This window comes from Malurus melanocephalus, unplaced genomic scaffold (genome assembly GCF_030028575.1).
Source record: "Malurus melanocephalus ecotype Western Australia unplaced genomic scaffold, MMel_1.1 scaffold_0, whole genome shotgun sequence".
Taxonomy (NCBI): domain Eukaryota; kingdom Metazoa; phylum Chordata; class Aves; order Passeriformes; family Maluridae; genus Malurus; species Malurus melanocephalus.
In genome coordinates, this window is record NW_026623232.1 from 9,440,739 (window position 1) to 9,462,895 (window position 22,157).

Genomic DNA, 22,157 nt, shown 5'->3' on the forward strand with positions numbered 1-22,157 from the left:
ACATAGGGCTGTAARTATCCATGTGCAGGCTTGGCTCCACATGCTATCTTCTCCCTTTATTCTCTGTTATCTTCCCTGAACCTCAGGGAAGATCATGTTTGGAAGACTGCAGAATGAAAAGTGGGAAGGATGGTTCTGGGGGCAGCTTTGGAGATTCTTTAGACACCATAGGCACACCCACTGAGGCAGCAGTCAGTGAGGCATGAAAAGGTTTCATAATCAGACTGCTAGGGAGCTGATATTTTTTTTCCACTGGATCCCATAAATTTGTAACTATGTAGCATTTTCAGTAATGTATTAATCAATTCATGGCAATGCACAGCCAGGTGACAAAAGCTGGGATTTGTATGGATGGTTCTGACCAGTAAAGGTACGACTAACAAAAAACTTTCACCTTCCCAACTTGCAGTCAGATGTTTCAACCTTTAAGTATCTTTAATCAAAACACCTTATCTTTCATCCAGTACACAAAGCCAGAATTGTTCTTCTCAAGCTAGCGCCAGTTATGCCAAAAGGGAATTTAAACAAGGCAGGTTTGAAAAAAGACAGTGAGATAAAAATGTTGATCAGAAATGCCTGAAGTTATGAAAAGAAATATTTCCACTGATTGCAGGATCTCAGCCTACTAAGCCAAATTTTCAGACTTGGCCACCTAAAACATGTTGTTTTCTCATCTATCTCAATGAGCTTTTCCCAACTTCATTGTATCATTCCTTAAATCCTAATAGCATTTAATATCCTGGCTGCAGTAAGACTAGAAATGTCATACACACTTGAAAGATATGACTTGTGTCTAGGGAGGAAAAAGTGAGAAATAATAGAAATTAAATGTTTAGGGGAGGAAATAGAAACAAAAATTACTAAAGTGGTGATGGACAGATGTATTATTGTTGAGGCATTTGCTTGTTGATTTCTTGAATTTTAAGTTTATTGTGACACTTGCCTTTTTCTCTTCCTAGATTGGTTTATAGAACTTTCTGACTACACAATAAGGAAAGTTACTGCCATCTATAGCTTGTGAGTCAAATCCCAAGATTTACAATCACAATAGCTAAGGAATGCCCTTATTTCCTTCCTTCCAAATTTCCACTTCTGCATACAATCAGTAAATTTGCAGAGACACCCAATTCAGTACTTGAAGTCATATTGAAAACAGAGAGCTTGCTTTAGCAAGCCATCATGCCAGGAATGAGGGGGAAGTTAAATGATTCTACCTGTTTTCAGTTTTGGCAGTTTAGTAAGGAAAAACTCTTTACACTTTCCCAGCCTCCTGGAATTTACCACTTGTGATGGTTTCATTCAGTTTATTTATTTATTTATTTTTAATCAAGCAGGTTTCCAACTTTTCAATCTTTTTAACGTCTTTGGGGTGGAGATTTCTGACAGAGAAACAGAACTTACTTTTGCATTATGGTCCCTGAGACTTGCAGAAAAATACAGCAACATATAAGTTAGTATTAGGCAGTTGTAAAAGACTACTGAAGTAAAACGTTTCCCTAAAATAGTTAAATACATTCAGTTTTATCTTTGCTTCCTCATTCTTTACCTCTGCCACACCACAGTCAACCCTGAAGTCATAAGTATCTAGTTAGAGATGTCCTTGTACTCTTGCTTAGTACAATCAAGAATAGTCCCAAATTCATATAATCTGTACTGACTTTTATTGTATCAGTTCATTAAGGACAATATTTAGAGTTCAGGATACTGGCATTAATAAAAAGACTACCTTTTTTACCATCACGAGGGGAAAACAAAAAACATTAKGAAAGTTTTAGCAGATTTCAAATAGCAAGTAAAAGGAGAGAACTCCAGAATCTGCTTAAGTGACTGTCCAATCAAAGCTCTTTTGCTTGCATTATTTAATGAGAAGTGATGTGTGCTTGACYCAACTTGTTTGAATCATTGCTGAAATCTTTAATTCAGGTGCCACATATACTAGGTGAGAATTACACTGAGTACTAGAATGAGGTGAATGCATAGATCTGTTTTAATATGGAAGTCTTTTCATAGGAGATTCCCAGAAAACCTGGAACTGCACCTGCCTGTGGCTGAAYGTTCTCAGCTGGGCTTTCTGTTATACCCAGGAGTCAAACAAAACCTAATCAGTAACTGGACTGGGAATGGGAAGCTATCTTAGTGCGGGGTATTGGCTCTGCTCAAGGTACAGGCTGTTCCTCTCTGATGATGATGATGGAAAAGAAGACAGAGAACAGCTGTTATTGCTCTGTGTGGTCCCAAGCATCCCAGAGGAGCCTCTGCATATCCATTCTCATTTTGAGAGTGTCATGATGGATCAGCACACTGTGATCTAGATGGGAGCCAGGCCGTATTAAAGACGGATAAACTGTCACACTTAGGCTCATGTTAGGATGTAATCCTGTTAAGGGTTTCTCTACAGTATCACATCATCTGGCATAATTGAAAAGAAATCACTTTTGACTGAAATATGCCTGTGAGAGAGAAAACCATGAACAGCAGGGTACCTAATCTGACTGTATCTGTAAAAGGACAATAGACACTACAGGTTGTACTACAGTATCACATTTATATACCTTTAAAATTTGAAGCAGTAATGATAAACAGGATTTTTCAGGGCCTCACTTTTATCTGCAGCTGTTTGAACTTGAAGGTGATACATGATGATGTTGTAAATAAATACAGTAATCTGCAAGTGCAAGGATGAAGGGTTATAACAGTTTGACTCCTAAGGATACTTTCTACACTGTTGGTCCATGGGATTCCTAAAAGTAGCATTTGGGAAATATTATAAACAGCACAGCTGTATCAGAAGAACAAGGTTTTATGTACGCCAAAAGCAGATTTCTTTCTGAATGACCTGGATGTCCTTAAATTGCTTAAATAAATATAATAATAAAAAATACATAACAAGCAAGCAAACAAACAAAAACAAACAAACAAACAACAAAGAAAAGCAGCCACCATTTTTATTCACTGAAATTATATTTTCTTGAAATCCCAGCCAATGAGTTTTGATCTGGATGAACAAAAGCTGGAAAATTACTCTGCACATGTCACTGCAGTTGAAGACCCTCAGATCTGCACATGCTTTGTACTTGCCAAGGTTTATATCCCTCATTGGGCCCTACTATGTATAGGGCAGGGGCTTTTTTTTCATCATTGGAAACAACATATAACAAGAAAAGATAACATCAAACAACGCAGAAYATTCGTTGCATGCTTTATAGAGTGGGAATGCTTGGTTATAGATCTGAATAATAAATARTAGCTGGGAGCATAAAATGTATGCTTACAAGCTGAAAATACATCAAGGATCTCCACTACAGTAAAACTAACACACTTGTTTATGTAGCCATTCACCGATAACTGTGTAGCAGAATTAAAAGACATGTCTTACCTTTATGAATTTAAAGGAAGTGTTCCGCAAAACTTCTGTAGTTTGAGCTGATCTTCTAAAATAATAACTTAGCAGATGTGAACCTGTTTCATTTAGTGGAAAGCAAGTTCTGAAATCTATTGGCRGCACAGTTCACGTCAGGACCAATATCAAGATGATAGTTTTAACAAGTAYGTGTCTTGCAGCAGGATATCTTACATTCATGGACTACCTTGCATGTTTAAAAAACTCTCCTTGTAAGTCTCTAATTTATTTTAGTGAGGTACAATATCTGGCAGTGTGCATTCATTTGGACAATAAATATAATGGCATTACAGAAATAGAAACAGAATATTCCAGAGTCTTATAGGAAATGAAAAAGTCTACTCTGTCAGGCATCAGTGAATAGCAGTCATTGAAGTCAATGGTTCTGCAAAAGCAAAATAATTACCTGAGAAAAAATATCCAGTAAAAAGGTTTAGGTTTTGATTTGTTTTTAGTTTAAGCATTTGAAACAGACTGTGAGAGGACAAAGACTTAAGGTATAGTATGGAARAGCAAGTGATAGATCTACCCTTCACTGAAGTCACTGAAAGTCCTTCAGTCATAGCAATGACTTTGCATCAAATCTATTTCAAGACTATTAAACAGTAATATTCAGCTAAAGTTTAATATTAATGCCTTTCCCCCCCCCCCCTTTTTTTCCAGAAATCCATAAAGAGCTCAGCCTTAGAATAGTCTTGATTTTTCCTATTAAACATTTCATGCTATTCAGCTTTTTCTTTTCTCTTTCCTTTTACAGGCAGGCCAGATCTGGCAGATAGCTGATATGAGGACTTTGCTGACTTCAGAAAGCTGACAGACAGCAACAGACTTCAGTGAAATATCCCTCTGAGCACAGAGACTTTGGTGGATTTAAAGAACCTCTTGTTCTGCAAAGACATGGCTATTGGTTCTTTCAGCACACATGGAGGAAGGCAACAAACTTTGTAACCCTGGCTAATAAAACTGTGTTTTCCTTATCAAAAGTAGGAGGTAGGCCAATTATAAAAGGATTATTTTATGCTTAGCCTCCAGGACTTCAACTCTGGCCTGAACACTGGACAAAAATAGAAGCCAATTTTAATGACCTGAGATTTTGTTACCTGTGCTTTATTATTGTTATCAGTTCTTCAACACTTTGGTACTTTATTTCTTTGAATTAGAGATGGGTTCGTGGACTAAAATGTGGCCCACAGATTGGGTTCTTCTCATGAAATCRTGGCTTATCTTTTCCCTGGGGCTCTACATACAGGTCTCCAAAACTTTGGCCTGCCCGAAAGTGTGCCGCTGTGATCGAAACTTTGTCTACTGTAACGAGCGAAGCTTGACCTCAGTGCCTCTTGGGATACCGGAGGGTGTAACCGTCCTCTACCTCCATAATAACCAAATTAATAATGCTGGATTTCCTGCGGAGTTGCACAATGTCCAGTCTGTGCACACAGTCTACCTGTATGGCAACCAATTGGATGAATTTCCCATGAACTTGCCCAAGAATGTCAGGGTTCTCCACCTGCAGGAAAACAACATTCAGACCATTTCCCGTGCTGCTCTTGCCCAGCTTTTGAAGCTGGAAGAACTGCACCTGGATGACAACTCCATCTCCACCGTTGGCGTTGAGGATGGGGCATTCCAGGAAGCCATCAGCCTCAAGCTTCTGTTCCTGTCCAAGAATCATTTAAGCAGTGTGCCCGTGGGGCTTCCGCTGGACTTACAAGAACTGCGAGTGGACGAAAACCGGATTGCTGTCATTTCAGACCTGGCCTTCCAGAACCTTACAAGTCTGGAGCGTCTGATCGTGGATGGCAATCTCCTCACTAATAAAGGCATCGCTGAAGGCACCTTTAGCCACCTCTCCAAGCTCAAGGAATTCTCAATAGTTCGGAATTCGCTGACTTATCCTCCTCCTGATCTTCCGGGTACACATCTGCTAAGACTTTACTTGCAGGACAACCAGATAACCCACATACCACTTACAGCCTTTTCAAACCTCCACAAACTGGAACGTCTYGATATTTCCAACAATCAACTTCGGATGTTGTCGAAGGGAGTATTTGATAATCTCCATAACCTGAGACAACTCACTGTAAGGAATAATCCCTGGTTATGTGACTGCAGCATTAAGTGGGTCACTGAATGGCTCAAATTTATTCCTTCTTCCATCAATGTGCGGGGTTTTATGTGCCAGGGACCAGAGCAGGTCCGAGGTATGGCAGTCAGGGAACTCAATATGAATATGTTGTCATGCCCCACCACCACCCCTGGTCTGCCACTTGTCATCACCCCAGTCCCAGCTACAACCATGCCAACTACATTAGTTCCCAGCTCATCATCTCCCCCCTCAAGCAGTAAATATAATCCTCTCACTCCCATCATAGCCACACTCCCCACTGTGCCTGACAGGGAGGACAGAGAAAGGGTGACACCTCCTTTGTCTGAATGGATTCAGCTCTACATCCATTTTGTGAATGACACTTGCATCCAAGTCAACTGGATGTCACTTTTTACGGTGATGGCGTATAAACTCACGTGGGTTAAAATGGGCCACAGTCTGGTAGGAGGAATTGTTCACGAACGAATAATTAGCGGTGAGAAGCAGCAATCAAGCCTGGTAAATCTGGAGCCCAAATCCACCTATCGGATTTGTTTGGTTCCGCTGGATACTTACAACAATTACCGAACTGGAGAAGACACTGTCTGTTCAGAGGCCACAACCAAGGCTTCCTTCTTGAATGGCAGCAACATCCCTTCCAGCCATGAGCAGACGACTTCTCAGAACCTGGGCTCCCCATTTCTGCTGGCAGGGTTGATTGGGGGTGCGGTGATATTTGTCCTCGTGGTCTTGCTCAGCGTTTTTTGCTGGCATATGCACAAAAAAGGTCGTTACACCTCCCAGAAGTGGAAATATAACCGGGGCCGTCGGAAAGACGACTACTGTGAGGCAGGGACCAAGAAGGACAACTCCATCCTGGAGATGACGGAAACCAGCTTCCAGATTGTCTCCTTAAATAATGATCAGCTCCTTAAAGGAGATTTCAGACTGCAGCCCATTTATACCCCAAACGGGGGCATTAACTACACAGACTGCCACATCCCCAACAACATGCGATACTGCAACAGCAACGTCTCAGACCTGGAACACTGTCATACGTGATAGTGAGGGAAGATGGGGGTCCCTAGGACAAGGAGGAAAAAAACTCTGGAAAAAAATAAGCCCCCCAACAACAATGAAAAAAGATTACATTTGATAAATGTTACACAGATGCATTTATGCATTTGAATACTCTGTAATTTATACGGTGTACTATATAATGGGATTTAAAAAAAGTGCTATCTTTTCTATTTCAAGTTAATTGCAAATGGTTTTGTAACTCTTTGCTTTTTAAATCTTTAAAAAATATTGCTGAGTACTGTACAGGGTTGTACAATAAGAACCCAATGTCATGGCAAAGGAAAGAATGACTCATTCTTCAAACATTAACCACTTTGCTGTCGAAGCTGTCTGAGGGATGTTAATATCTAGGTGTCCTGGAATACAGGAAAATAAGTGCATATTAAAACAGGGTCACTAGGAACAGACAAAAGCAGTTCAGATAAAATGGGTACGACCCTTCTGACTTGAACCCAGTTGCTGTTAAGCTTCAAACAATTGGAAATATATCCGTTCCTCATTGTCAGTTCTGCATTTCTTACGTCCAAGTGAAATCTCGAGTTCTGAGTGATGCCAGAAAGGCTATGCTCTTTTTTGATCAGTTTTCTCTCAATCTGCTCAGAATAGGAAAGGTAGAAAGAGCTCAGTGTCAAACTCAAAGTGACCTTGATTCCTGCTTGCAAAAATTGCTCCRAAAACATCCCCCAATACTAGATAATTTAACATAGAAATTGTTCGTGCTTTTCAATAGGATTAAAAAGCTTTAGGCATTCTCTGACCCTTCTCAGTGGGMGGTAGAGGTTATGTAACAGAATGTAATAGAGAGCTGTCATTAAGTTGCACCTCTTTTTAATAGCGAAGCATTTGTTGACACAGCATGTTCAGGTAAAGCGGGAATGAGGGAAATTCTGAGTGCTCCCAGCTCTGCAGTATTCATGTAACAGTTTGAAATCTAGAAGTGCATATGTCTGAAAATATGATGCAAAATATGACAGTGGAAAGGTTGTTACTAATTTTATTGGTTCAAGCTTTGTTTGACTTAGGGGCCTAAATAATATTTACTATCAAAAATAGGGGGAAAAAAACAAAAAGAGAAAACAAACAAGAAATAGATTGTACAAATTTATTTAGTACTGGAAAGACCTCCAGGGCTATTAAGAACTGGAATATGTTCTGGGGGAAAATCATGTACAAATCCTGCCAGTGGTTATTTTTTTTATTTTTTTTTCCTCCCCAATTAAAGTATGCAGAGATTGTCATCAGCTAAGCATTGTATTGACTAAGGAATTTTTAGTACACAAATACACAGTGTCGCTCTGAATTAACTTTCTTTTACCTTAAGCATTTTTGCATTTTCCATAATGATTTCTACTTCACAAGCAGTAGGTGGGTGCAAATTTTTTTTTTTTTTTTGACGTCAGATTCTTTAGCTGCAATACCTTCTCAGTCCTTGAGCTTTATATGCACTATGCAAAACATCACGCTTGTATTAAAACTGTAATGCAGCTCTTAAAGTTATGTAATGTTTCAGCCACTCTGCAAACTCAGTGACTGCSAAGAACTGTGGATTTCTTGCCAGCTCAGTGGTGGAGTCTAATATTTTGCGATTTTTTTTCAGTTTGTTTTTTAATGTAGGTAATTTTTCCCTGAGTTTGGGGRACAAGCTAAAGTTCACATCACTTAAAAAAAATAATAAAAATAAAAAGGATGGGGACRAAACTTTCCTGAGGTAGTAGGGAACCAAAGAAAGAAGTTTTTAGAGTGACCACCTAGGGATAGACAAGAAATTGCTGCATGTATATTGGAAGTAAACGCTGAAGCACTTTCACAATGCTTAGATTTTTCACTTTATGAAGCTATTTAAGGTGGAAGAGAGGGTTTTAATCCTTTCCTTTGCTCATTTCACTGAACCCATTCTTGAAACTCAGCAGTCTATGAGCATGTATTTTCTGCAGTTCAGATCACATGATAAATTATTTTCTGCAATGAAAAAATGAACCCAGTTATGATCGATGGCAAAGTACGATGATTTTGTATGGAATGAACTCCTCCCACCAACATCTTTTAAATTCACATTTTGAAATTCAACTCTGTATGCTATATATTTGCTATTTTGTCCAGCTATAGCAGGTGTTCTAAGCAACCTGTGCGGCTATTGTAATTGTTAAGTCACTAAAATTTTGCTGATTAAAAGTCTGCCATATGATTTCAAATTGCATAGTTATAGGTAGAAATGTCTATGCAAAGTGGTCTATTTTTCTGTGATCTATTTACTGACGATGATGATAAGGTTGATACTTTTGGGCTTTGGTTTTTGGTTTTGGTGTTGGTTTTTTTGGGTTTGTTTTTTGTTTTTTGTTTTTTTGGTTTTTTTGCTGGGGTTTTTTTTTGTTTTGTTTAACATATTTTAGGTGCCACAACCTCAAAGACAAGCAGCAAATAGTTGTGCTTCTGCACGCTTCTGTTGCATGTTGGAGTTTGCTTGAAGTTAAGTAGAGCCAGAGATTCCCACTGGGTGTGGATATAATATTTCATTTCAATGAAAATAACTAGTTGTACATTCAATTTCAAAAGGCCTCCTTTGAAAGTACATGTTTGCTAGTGTTTGGTACTTCAATGACTGATGCAGGAGGAATTTTTCTGTTCTAGACCTCAGAATACCATTGGCACCTTTCTTATAGCAATTGACTTCTTCAGGGAGTTTGGCCTGAACTGCAGCTGAATGATCCACAAGCCCAAACTGGTGGCAACAAATCTGGTTATTGACCTAACAGGGTGAAAACAGAAGGTATTCACTAATTGATTTGAGCTTGAATGATGAAACATATATATGTGTGTGTATATATATATACACACTCACCTAAATCAAAAATCAAAATGAAATTAAAGATAGAAGAGTTTATGCTTGTTTTCAGTACGAAGAAAAATACATGTATTTTTATGGGATACTCACAAAAGTTTGTTTATTATAAATACTCTTCTGAAAAAAAAACATAGCAAGCCCCTTATACCAAAATTTGTGGATCTGTGAGAATGTTAGCTAAAAAAATTCACAGTTGTAGTCAACTGAAGGGTTATATGTTTCATTTGAAGAGTGTTTCTCCCAATTCTAATTGTTCTTTAGTTCCAAAAAAGTTACTGTATTTCAACCTACAACAGAGTCTGGGACTTCTCAAAGTGCCAGCCACACAAACATCTGAGATTTCATTTCAGGTCCCACCTATTTAAGTACATAATGAGCAAATTTCCCTAGGTAAAGTATTTAGRAAAAGTCAGAGTTAAAAATGGACAATGATCTTTTGGGCAATGTAAAGTTTAGGATTAGTAACTTTTCCCTTGGGCTTTGTGAAAATTGGGCGGTCTTCACTTAGGGCAAAATCTGACCACATATAATAACTAAAGGCTATAGAGTAGAAGTACCAAATATGTGCATATAATGTTCACTTTTAAGTCCCGATTTGAACAAGTTAACTGGGTCTGGGAGGAAATTATATTTTTTCAGACAAAATCTCACCCGTCTTCCACTGTGTACTGCTAATAGTGGACAGAGATGTGCAGAAGGATTGGTAAGTGAAATGAAATAAAAGTGTAAGTGAAATTGTGTTAAAGAAGTATCACAACACTGCTGTTCCCAATGCTTAGGTTCCTCCTGAGGACATATTTATTCACAAACAGGTCCTTATTTTCATGGATTCCGTCACTTTAACAAGTGTTCCTTGCATGTGGCTTGCTGGCAAAATGAACACCTGATTAATGCATGGACTCTGTGTTAACAGGTTCTTATTGGAACATTACTGAATTTCTTTATAAGAATATTTAGGGAATCTTCTTTGAACTCAAAAGATACTAGCAGTTTTCCCTGTAAGCCAATAAAGGACTAAAACAGAAAAATGAGATAGCATATGCTATTTGCTACTAAAGTAGTTCAACTTTACCTTTCTCTCAATCATTTTCTTTTTCTCATGAGGRAAAATTTGTACCTCTGAAAACTTTATTGATTTCAATTTTGTAAACAAAAAAAAAATTATGCATATTGATATTATTGTTTTAAGGATCTACATAAGGCACTTTATTAATGACATTGAAGTGAAAGTTCAGTCTCAGCTTTTGACAGTAAAGTGGTTAATTCCCATTGACTCCCGCATTTATAGTACTTCTTCACCTTAAATTTAACATGGAGATATTAAAGTTTTTTCTTTAGAACATGAGAATAATGGTTTTACACATGACTTATCTTTACAGCTCAGTGGAAAAACAAAACAGAAGTGAGTGCCAAAACCAAAAGTTACTGGCTCTGAACCTCATCAAATCCTGCCTGATGCTCTCTTCTAAACACAGAGATAATMCTAGGAAGCTGATGATCACTCCTTCCCTGAACTCTATTGAACAGGGCACTTTGTATCCCAGATGATACTACAGGCAATATTGAAGCATTTGGCATTAAACTTTTGTACAGCAGAGAATATTTTGCTCTTWAAAAGGACGCTGGCTAGTAGTCCATATGGAAAACTAGCACAGAAGAAATTTGGCAACTTTTTATTATATGGGGGCTCTGTGGAAATGTGCCTCATGAGAGCTGAATTCTGATCCTCTCAGAAACAGATAAGCTACTAAACAAATTGTTATCATGAGTTGGTCCCAAATATCTGAAGATGATATTTCATAAAATTGGTTTTAACTGAGATATGCACACTTGATTCTGTTCTGTGTTTGGTATACTTTCTATCTTTAACATGGAAAAATAGACGGTTTGAAGTCTGCGTTATCTGTTTTCTGCAATCTGCCATGTTGCACGCATTGTTAACTTCAAAACCTCACTATACACTATATATTATCTTGTTGACATATTCAGTAAAGAGTTATTTAAAAAATTACAACAATCTTGCTGTATTTATATGAGCAAGTTAATTAAAATAAGGATGTGGGTATCTGAAAGGGACAAAAAATATCAATCTTTTATACTTTCATTCATGGAGATATTTTCAGATGCACTACTGTCTGCTCAATCCTCTCTTCAGTTTCTAAAAGACAAAGATATGTCTCTCAAAAAGTTAAATATTTTGTTACCTCAGTTTTTCAGATTTAATCTTMTCTTTCAAAGGTTATCTTTCTGATATGCATATAGAAAAGAAATGTAAAGTGAGAACAGACTGTACTCCAGTGTTTGCAATTAATAGGTACACTTAAGGAGCTGCACATGTCTATAACAAATATATATATGTGGAAGCTGTGACTCATTATATGCATAGCCATTTGATAAATGCATTTGACATTCATCCATGACAATCATGAATCTGTCTTTTAACTATTATTATCTATTTAATGTTTCCTTGACATGAAATATGTTTTTTTTCCCAATTCTCCCTTCAAAATTGTTCTTGAATTTTCAAAATGCACAACATTCATACATAAGCCTTAATAAATTTTTGTATAAAGCAAATCATATACATAACATATATGGTAATATATTCCCTATATATAGAGAGATGCTTTAGCTACTTAGAAATTGAAATTACCCCTCTCCTACTTTCATATGCAAGAACTAATTTTTTGCTTTACCAGAAAAGTGAGATACTGGATGTTGCAACCTGTGTCATTTCAAAGCTTAGGAATTTAATATTGCTGAGTGTCACAGTTCCTCAACAAAATATCTTACCCTCCTTCTTAACCCCTGAATAYCACGTGAAACTACCCAGGGCTCTGTGCAATACAGAGCTGGTCCTGCCCCTTTTCCCCTCTAATATGACTCCTTTCATCTGATGTTTCTACTGAACCACATTTGACCCCAGTAGCTGGACCTGCTTGCCTTACCACAGGAAGGGGGACAATGGAGATAATGGAAACAATAAACATTTGCCATCAGCTACATATTTCTGACAATGAGGGCATCATCATTTTCAATTGAAAAGATTTGATGTCATAAAACGAAAATTTCACAACCACTGATTTAATCAGGTGATCTTTTAATAACCCAAAATTATTTATTGTAGTGAAGATAAAACTTTATTTTTAATAATTCTAAGCTCAGTTATCTGGAACTGTTCATACATGTGTGCAAGTGTAAGTAAATTTCTTGTGTATAGAGGATTTAACTAAAAGGATCTCATAAAGAAAGCACACAGACGAGTCGTTTTTATTACTGTTTAGTCAATTTTTTTTTAATATTTCACTTTAAAAAGAGTTCTGCCATTGAAGAAGAGTTATGGTACCACATGGAGTAGCTGCATTCCAACATTAAAGTATGAAACACTTTTACATGAAATTTTAATTCTACTGGAAATTCCACTGTTAGCAGAGGCTGAAACTAAAAATCACTGAAATACTTCCATTACACTGAGAGAGACTTGGTGAATTTTTTWGCAATAGTTTTCATTCCTAAAACAAATGAGTACATTTTTATGGCAAAATCCTGACCCACTGATTTCAGCTATAAGTCACAATAATACATAACAGAAGGATTGTTAAAAGCATGCAATATGACACTCTGTATACCATGGCACACTATGTATCCCCAGATGAAATACATAAACTCAGGCAGTAGGCCTACTTCTCTCTTGTAAAAAGCCGGGAAAGCTGTGAAATAGACTGTGAGGAAAATGAGGGGAGGGATAAATATGTATTGAGCAACACTGGCCAGTATAAAGACCTGGAAGATAAGGACATCTAAAGCCACAAAMGGGCCACTGCCCATAGCAAGAACATTCTGCTTCCAAACACCTTTTTTGCTTATAACTCCATATTATGGTTAAAGTGTGACTGAAAAAATGTGTGTATGAATATTGAGAGTTTATAGCATAATTTCATTTTGGTGGGGACATCTTATACAGGATAAGAATCTTGACTTTGTACACGGTGTCTATTATTTACCTTTTCCATATAGAAATTATTTGATGAAGAACAAAATCATGTTGATAACACTATCCTGGCTTTTTAGGCATAGAATGACTTGAAGAATCAAAATAGTACATAAACTATTATGCAAAAATCCAACTCAGATGTCCATATGTGTTTGCAGCTTTAACATTTTCTTTGCAAGAAGCCTCCATGCTGAATTGCTAGTGTTAAGCTGAACACAGCAATTCTGGTAAAACACAGTCGACAGAAAGATTTCTCTTGAAATGGTATATTTCTTGAATGAACCTGGATTGAAAAAAAATACTTTTTTTCATACATTTTCCAACTATTTATTTTTTCTAAATTTGATTTTTCTTTTTGCATTTTTTTCCCCCAAAGGAACTGGTGTCTTCTAAGTTGCAGTGAATTTAGAAAGCTGCATGCTTGTCAGGTAAAACAAAATATCACAGCAGACATTCCTCCAGCTTGCTRTAGAAGATAAATTGTTTAGAGAAACATTTCAGCAAGCCCCGATAATCCAGCAAACAATTTGATCAGGAGAAAAAAATTGTCAGTGTTTGAAAGACTGATGTTAGTTTGAAGTAGTAAAGAAATTCACTGTCAGATGAATGCTTTCTCTGCATTATTTCGGAAAGATGACATGTATTCATTTGAGTTTAGATTTAGACAACTGATGAAGGATAAGTGAAATAACTATAGCAAATAAGAAAGTTATGAGTAAAATACTAACAGCATTAGTTTAGTGTCGGGTATTATATGCCTGAAGCTATATAAATTTCCACAAGTCAGAATTTACTGCTTGCTGTAAAATACAATTGTATTTTCTAATGAACACAATGACCTTCAAAGCTTTATGAGCAGGATATTTCTCATGATTTTTTAAAAATTGTGTTTCATAARCCACCCTTCAGAAAGATCCTTAAGCCGTGCTAGATATTCTGGTGTTTTAACTGCTTACAGCCCTGACAGGTCTTTGATGATGCTCTTTTGGATTTGCTTGAAGATTTTTCGTTCTGCTTTTCCTGCTTGACTACCCTGGCTGGAGCCAATCACGTGAAGTATGTGCCATATTTTATCATGTGATTTTATCATGTGTGGTTTTTTCTCAGGACAGCCGGGCAAGAGGGAAGAGGCAAATCAGAACAGAGCCTTTCAGTGCTCTGATGGTGATCCCCAAGCAGTGCCACCTGCACAGCTGACACAGAGCCCTCAGCAGGTGCTGCCAAGAGGGGGATGACAGTGGTGTGGTGGACAATCACCATTCCTGTCACCTCTCCTCAGCATCACCCTACCTGCCGTGTGTTCCTGCAACACTCRATCTAACACGGGCACATCGTCAGACAGATCCCTGCTGAATGACCTTGAGTGTGTTCATGAGCCCCTGGAACAAAGTGAGTGGCACAGAGGGGACTGGGATTTGCTCCCTGAGTCTTAGATCCACATTTTCCAGCTTCTTTTCACCAGCTACATGGACTAAATTCTTGAAAAAGTGTTAGAACTATAAGTTACACTGACAGAAGTGAAAGCTTTTGTAACTTACAGCAAATTCAAAGTTAATGCTAAAGGGTCTATTTTCATATTATGTAAGAATTTATATTAATATTTCTAATAGGGTATGCCCTATAATAGGGCATCCACATGCTCAAAGAGTACTTGGATGATCCCTTTATAAAAAAGATTAACAAAATGTAAATTGCATGGGAATTTAAGAGGACTGAAATAATCTATGGATCCTGATACAGTCTTTTTCACAGGGAATTATTCTAACTGTTTCACATTTTGGAATGAATCCTGAAGCATATCTTTTTAGCCAAAAAACTGTATAAAACCACTGTCAGATTTAGAATAATTTAAGCAGAAGGCCATCTAGGTCAGTTAAGATTTCTTCTGTAGATTCACGTATAAATTTCTAACCTTCASTGTCATCTAGTATACAAATTCTGGCACCAAAATGCTAATGATCCTCAGTCTGCATACTTGTCAAATMTTGCTTATAATGGGAAAAAAGATACATCCTTTACTCACCTGGAGATAAGCATTGGGTAAAAGCGCGACATTTTTATTATTTCTCAATGTACAGCTCTGTTGAAAAAACAGTAGATTCACCCAGAGGCATTTTAGTAGAAGATAAGAAATTGCTTTACCATTTGGAGAGTTTTCTTTAAGTTAATGTATGGATTCCACAGGAATTCAATAACAATATACAAAACACAATGAAATTAAATCATCACGATATCCACACTTCAGCTTTAAAACTTTTTGGCTAAAAAGGAAGCAATGATTGTGTGTAAAGCCCAGAGTTAATTAGTAGTAAAACTGAAATCTTTAATCAGTGAGCTAGGCAACATCTACCTATGAAAGAAAACTAAAAAAATAAAGAGCGTAAAGAAAAGACACCACCATTATTAAAACAAAACAAAAACCAAACCAAGTCAATGTATAAAAAAAGCAAAACRACTCTCAAAGTTAGAAGTGTATCACACGTTTCTTAGCTGCTAATAGTTTTGTTATATCATGCATTGACCTTTGGGATCCTTCCACCTGTTGAGGTACCATCTAGTAAATCACCAGCGCCCAAACTATTTCACAGGGAAGACTATGATAAAATTGTTATTTACTTCTTCACTTTAGGATCTGCTTTAGGATCTGGGGTAATATTTGCTTCTTTTTTAATGGTCTTTTACCACATTGTTTCTTTCTTACTGCTGTGCAAGTCCACATTATATTCAAATTTGCTACACATGATGCACTTGTCATACCCCCAAACCCCAACTTTGTTCAGGTCTACATTTCTTTAACTAACTGTTGATGAGTTGTTCATAACCATGGGATCTCTGGTTCCAGGCTGTGGCTCAGCTCTTATCCCACTATTCCTCTATAAGGTTTCCTTTGTTTCCTCTTCTCAAGAACTTCACTAACATACCAGACCTGTAATTTTCTACATTGCTTCACTGCACTAGACTCACWAATATCTCATTTTATATACAACTGCTTTTTATAGCTGTATATCAARCTGGTTATGCCATACAAAGACAAGCCATATTCAAACCAATTAAACATCATTATCTGGTTATGAGAGAAAAATACTGTAGCAGCTAAACTAGGTCAAAGCAAAGTTTCAGGCAGACTGAGACAAAGTCAGACAAAGGAAACTTGACAAGCCACAGTCCTGAGGCCTCATAAACTCAGTACAAATCCTGTGGCCTATTTCTAGCAAAGAAAATACTGTGATACTGAGCTACAAGATAGAACACATAGCACACATCTTAAAAATGCTCTGATGAAGTTCCCGTACATCCTCTGTACCTGCACATCTGTAAGAATCTACTCAAGATTAAAAAACATTATCTTAGCTGTCAGAGTACCTACAGAGTTTCTTAAAGTGTTGAAAACCACAAAAGTGTGGTTAAAGAAAGTTGGCTTTTTTTCTGGTTTGTTTTCTACTGCTACTGCTTTACAATATATGGTTTATGATTTAGTCCAAATTGAGCCTTCTGAAAGATAATGTATTGTGGGAACCCATGACAAAGTAAGTATATAGATTCTGCAGTGATTCTGCAATCTTAACTTAATGAAAATCTGTTTCTGACAAGTCTTTACAAAATGTCAATTCCACTTTCAAAGACTCTATCCTTCTCAGTGTGATGATTGGTTTCTCTAATGAGATTACATTTCTTATAAGACTTTCCTRAAGTCTTATTCTTATGCTCTGGCTTATTTATCTTTTCTTAACAAATTCTGAATGTTTAACTTTACTAATATTTAAAGTAATTAATAAATTTCATATTGAGATATTGCTCTCTAAGTTAAAAATGTAGGTAATCRTTGATTAATCGGAAGTGGATATATATTCCAGATTGTTCAGTACTTCTCTAAGAAGCTTAAATTTCTGTGGTTGTGTTACATGTCGATTGCTGATTCATCTCAAGAGAAAAGGATCTGAACTCTAACTTAAAGTTAAATGYTTTGCTAGGCAGATATTAAAGAAATATCATATTAAAATGGGATGTCTTAGTGCATATCTATTGCATAGAAAACCTTCCATATTTTTATTACTTAAATAGAATCCTTAGTAGGTTTCCCAAAATGTTCTRATTTCTTAGTTCCTTATTTTTTGAAAGGCAATCTTTCCGTTGCCTCTGTCTTGTTTGGTGAACATCTAATTATATATTTTCTCTCTAACACAAKGATGTGTCTTCTTGATGCACTTGTAAATTTATAATAGGATGATAGGCCTTGTTTTATTCTAATCAAGGGTTATCAGATGGTTAAAACAACTTACCTTTACAACATTAAAAAAAACTTCCTCTCTTAAAAGAGGAAAACCCAGTCTCAAAAGAAAACATTATTTCATTATTGCTATGCATTCTCAGACTTTCTGCTGTTAAATAAAACATAACTGAATAGATAGTGCTGAAATGAATAAACCTTTATAATAACTGTTTTGTTAGAGCTAATATAACTGAAGGCGTATCTGTACTTCAGCTGTAAATGTCCATATATTGAATTTTGAAAAAAAAAAAAGCAAAAGAAAAGAAAGCCCATATAAATTGATTGAAAAACCTACTAGTGTTGCTTACATTCCCCAAATGATCAAATGAAACAATTTGAAGTTGTTTTCAAAACAGACTTTTAGTATAGCAAAAACAAATTTCTTTTTGAATATGCTTCTTTGCCTCTGATCATTGCTCAGCTGGATGTCCTACACATGCCTTTTCTCTTTTATTCCTGAATGTCACTTGTTTTTCCATCCCAGATATAATACAAAAATAGTTTATTTAAGCTGGCAGAATTCTGTTTTTAGCTAATGGAAGAATGTATTCTAGTCACACTTCTGTGCCCTTCCCATCCATCCAAATATGGCTGTAAAGAGCATTYGATAACTTTGTCAATTTATCTGGCAAAGATTTTTTTATGGCTTGTTTTCTAAAGCTCTGCTTAGTTGTAAATATTTCTCAACCATATTTCTGAGTCTAAATGTTAGCTATTTTAGCTGTTTTGCTTTCCAAAGCAAAAGAAAAAGAAAAAAGCTAAAGAAAAAGTCTGCTTATTAGCAAAATTTTCCTCTTGATACTTCCATAATTTCTCTTATGCTTAGTATCTACACATTTTATAGGTAGAAGACATAATATTCCAAGTATACAGAAACATTACAAGTCTGTATCTGCTTCTCTTCTTACTTCTGTTAATCCATTTTCCACTTTGCTTTGTCGCTTATTTTGAGTAATTCTACTTCCACAGAATCTTTAAGTGAACATGTCATAGAATTCTTCCCCAAAATGTATCCCAGATTGCTAAAAAGCACAAGTTCCCAGACAGGGTTCTCCTTCCACAATAAACTCCTTGCACAAGCGAGTGATGAAACCAATGTGCTATGAATTTATTTACTATGTCCTGTATTTTTCCCCACTCTTCCCTCCCCTCTCTTTTCATGTCCATTTTCACTTTGTCCCTACATTTAGCTCAGTGCCCACCTCCAGAGTAATGTCTCTGTGCTTGAACAGCTCTTCTAGCTCTTTTCATGTTATTTACCACCATTTAAATATGAATCCAGCTGGTGAATAGGCAAGAGCTGAAATTGGTGACAGAGAAAGCAGTGATGAAGTGACGCAGTGATAAGCCAGAGCATGGCTGTGGTCTGACTTTGGTTGAGTTCTATCCAGTTCTCCCCTGAGAATGGGCACTTACTGTCTTTGCCACCTCACCACCAATTTTCACACATTTTCAAGCATCTGGATGATTGTGGTACCTCTTATTTTACTCCTTACCAAAAAATAACCAAAAACATTAAAASCAGACAAAATGACAAACAAAACAAAAGGACAAAACACAAACAGGTGTGACTGACAATGTGATAGGCATATAGACATGGGACATCAAATGTTTGTGTTCTACATAAAGCAATCAAAAATGGTTAAGTGGTGCTGTAAGAAAATCATCTAAGGAATTACACTAGGCCAGCTGAGTAGGGAATAACAGGGTATTGCTATGATAAAAGTGTAAGAAAATCRAACCAATTATATTTAGAGTTGTGTTTACAGCAGTGCCACATATTTGAAAAATTAGGGTGATTACATAAGCCTCACTTAGGGACAGAGTATGAAAATTTTAAAACCAGAAAGGATAAGAAGAATAAAAGGAGAATAAGAGGATATAATTCACCCAGTGCCTCACTTTGTTCTTCTGTTAAAATACTGGCAAATGGATGGCATTTATGARAGCTTCTTTGCATTTAAAAATATGTCTTTGCAAAGAAATTTTATAGCCTATAATTTGGCACAAATTAAGGAAAACAGATGTGTCCCAAATGGTAAGACTTAAATGYAGATTTTAATTAACCTGTGTGTTGAGGAGCCTCTCAACTGAGATTTGATTTGAGGCTCTGTTTGTTATACTGTATTGTGTAATACAGCATTGAATGGAGGCCCATTTTCTGTACTTCAGAACACATTTACTTTTGTGTTTTCTAATTTCATTTCAAACAAATAACAGCAATTCCAAAAAAATAGAAACAAATAGCGATGTTAAATTTTTAGAATTCTTAAGGAATTAAACTGCAATTTATATATGCAATAGCACATCAGGAGACTTGGAGCACCTGAACCTGGGACTGAATAGTCTGATTCAGTGAAACATTACCAACTTTGTAAATTGGAAAAGCTATGAATCAAGACATCAAATACCAAACTTTAATATAAAAATAATAAAAAAWWAAAAATATGCATTTTGTTTGATCTTTTTCTTTTGCTGTAGAATATTTGTTAATCAGCCAGATTTTCAAAACTTTTTCCACAATTTTAATTTTCGAAAAAAAAAAATTATGCCAGTTGCATACTTTTTTGCTTGGTTCTAATTTTAGAAGATGACAAAAACACCAATATTGCCAGTTATGGCTCTGGTGACAAAATCAAAAGAATTATAAACCCAAACAATTTTTAGAAGATAATACAATACTGATTTCCTTTTAAAGCAGAACTCGTTCCACTGAAGAAAAGCCTAGAAATGTGGAGAAAAAGTAAATTCTGGTCTCAAAGGACATATATGAATTTCAGCTCTTTGATGCATCTTAAATGAAATGGAATGCTGAAACTTTTAATTTACATCAATCCACAGAAATATCTAAGAAACTTTTTTTTTTTCATAAAAATCAATCCCACAACAACATCTTTTGATTCTGACCTTACTTCAGCGTCCTACTTTCACAGCTTTATTTGTTCCCGATGTTAAGTATGGGGAATTCCATATTTATTTTGACCAAAAATATCCTTGAAATAAAGATTTATAAAGACAATTAGTAACAAGAGTAGGTTCCTATGTCGTGCCTCCATTTTTCACACTCCTCAACATGGTTTCACAGTCCAAAGTATTTTCTTAATCATTGATTTTTCCCTTTCAGATTTTTGCCCAATCCTCTGTGCCTTTTCTCTGGGGACTAGAAAGGCATTTTGYCTGGTGGCCCAAATTATTAACTCTGAATGAAGCGTCAGATGTTCTTCTAATAACCGGGTTCTAGTTTGTCAAAGACTCCATTCAATTCCATGTATTCTTTGTAGCTGCTTCTGCAAATAACTGCTACCAAGATAATTGTAGCATCTTTCTAGTTGRATTCTGAAACATAAATTTAACACCRGACAGATGAGAAAATATCTGCATCATCATCTATGGTGAATGCAGATTTGAACACTTTGAGCAGAGTCTGACAATATAAACTCAATGCAAGTTTGGTTGATATGGGCGAATCAGCTCAAAATTACCATCAAATTATTTGCCTTGAAAAAAGGAAATAGATGAAAATCTGCCATTCTGCTCAGCTATTGCCAAGTCATATGGAAAATACATTTTCAAAATATTCTTACTGTGTCTCAAGGACTACTTAATTTTGCCTCAGTCCTTACTTACAAGGTTTAAACTTCCTAACTTCATATTACTGGCTGCAACTATGTCTTSTAGATCTTCAACATAGCCTAAAATTTTATTAGAAAGATTTTTCTATTGATTGTGCAAAATGTGCCCTTGTAGAAAGAGACTTTCCCCAGAACAGACTTATGTTTTTGAAAGATCTTCCTCTCATTGTTAGTATCTRAAAGAAGAGGACTTTGGGATGTCTCCTCTTTCCTACAAACCATGTTTATAAGTTCTTTACATCTGTAATAGACTTTCAAGTTATTGTTGTGCATTGCTTGGGGTACAGCCTGCCTGTGTCACTTCCTGTCATTGTAAGTAGATTCATTAATATCTTCATTTCCTCAAAGGCTTCTCTCCTTAGAATTTTGCATCTTAAAGTAGTTTTCAAGGATTAAGGACAGCACTGAGACCTCCACTTCAAAAGAATCCTTGAAACTATTCTGGTTGTACTACATCTTCCAGACCTTTTGGCTTTCGGTCATACACAATCATATCGAATGTAATGTGCATTTTAAACCACCACATAACACTCTCAATATATGAAGTTACCCATTTATTCTAGTGCTGCCACAGGAAATATCCATTGGGATCTGAATATTTATATTTTATCTCTCTGTATGGGTATATAAACTTATGAACTGCAGAGATTCCTGAAGCGCCTTGTAGTAGCCAGGAGCAAAGGAGGTAATACCATGCTGCCATTGTAATCTTTTTGGATGCATATATTTCAATTTAGCTTTAAGCACTTTTGATGAAAATGTTGATTAAATAATTTATTTCTGGATAATGGGAGACAAATGTCATCATTTCATAATTCTTTAAWAGACCATAAAAACTGGTTTTTCCATTGTT

The 22,157-nt window shown here is 36.2% G+C and overlaps 1 protein-coding gene across 4 annotated transcripts in view; it reads left to right on the plus strand.

Moving 5' to 3' along the window:
• Positions 1 to 21,105, plus strand: part of FLRT2 (fibronectin leucine rich transmembrane protein 2) — a 69,670-nt gene extending 48,565 nt beyond the window's left edge. For all 4 annotated transcript variants that reach the window (XM_057382479.1, XM_057382394.1, XM_057382298.1 and 1 more), the window contains exon 2: positions 4,158 to 21,105. In XM_057382479.1, the coding sequence (XP_057238462.1) occupies positions 4,563 to 6,548 (1,986 nt within the window). In that variant the 5' untranslated portion in view covers positions 4,158 to 4,562 and the 3' untranslated portion in view covers positions 6,549 to 21,105. The remainder of the gene's footprint in view (positions 1 to 4,157) is intronic.
• The last annotated feature ends 1,052 nt before the right edge of the window (positions 21,106 to 22,157 follow it).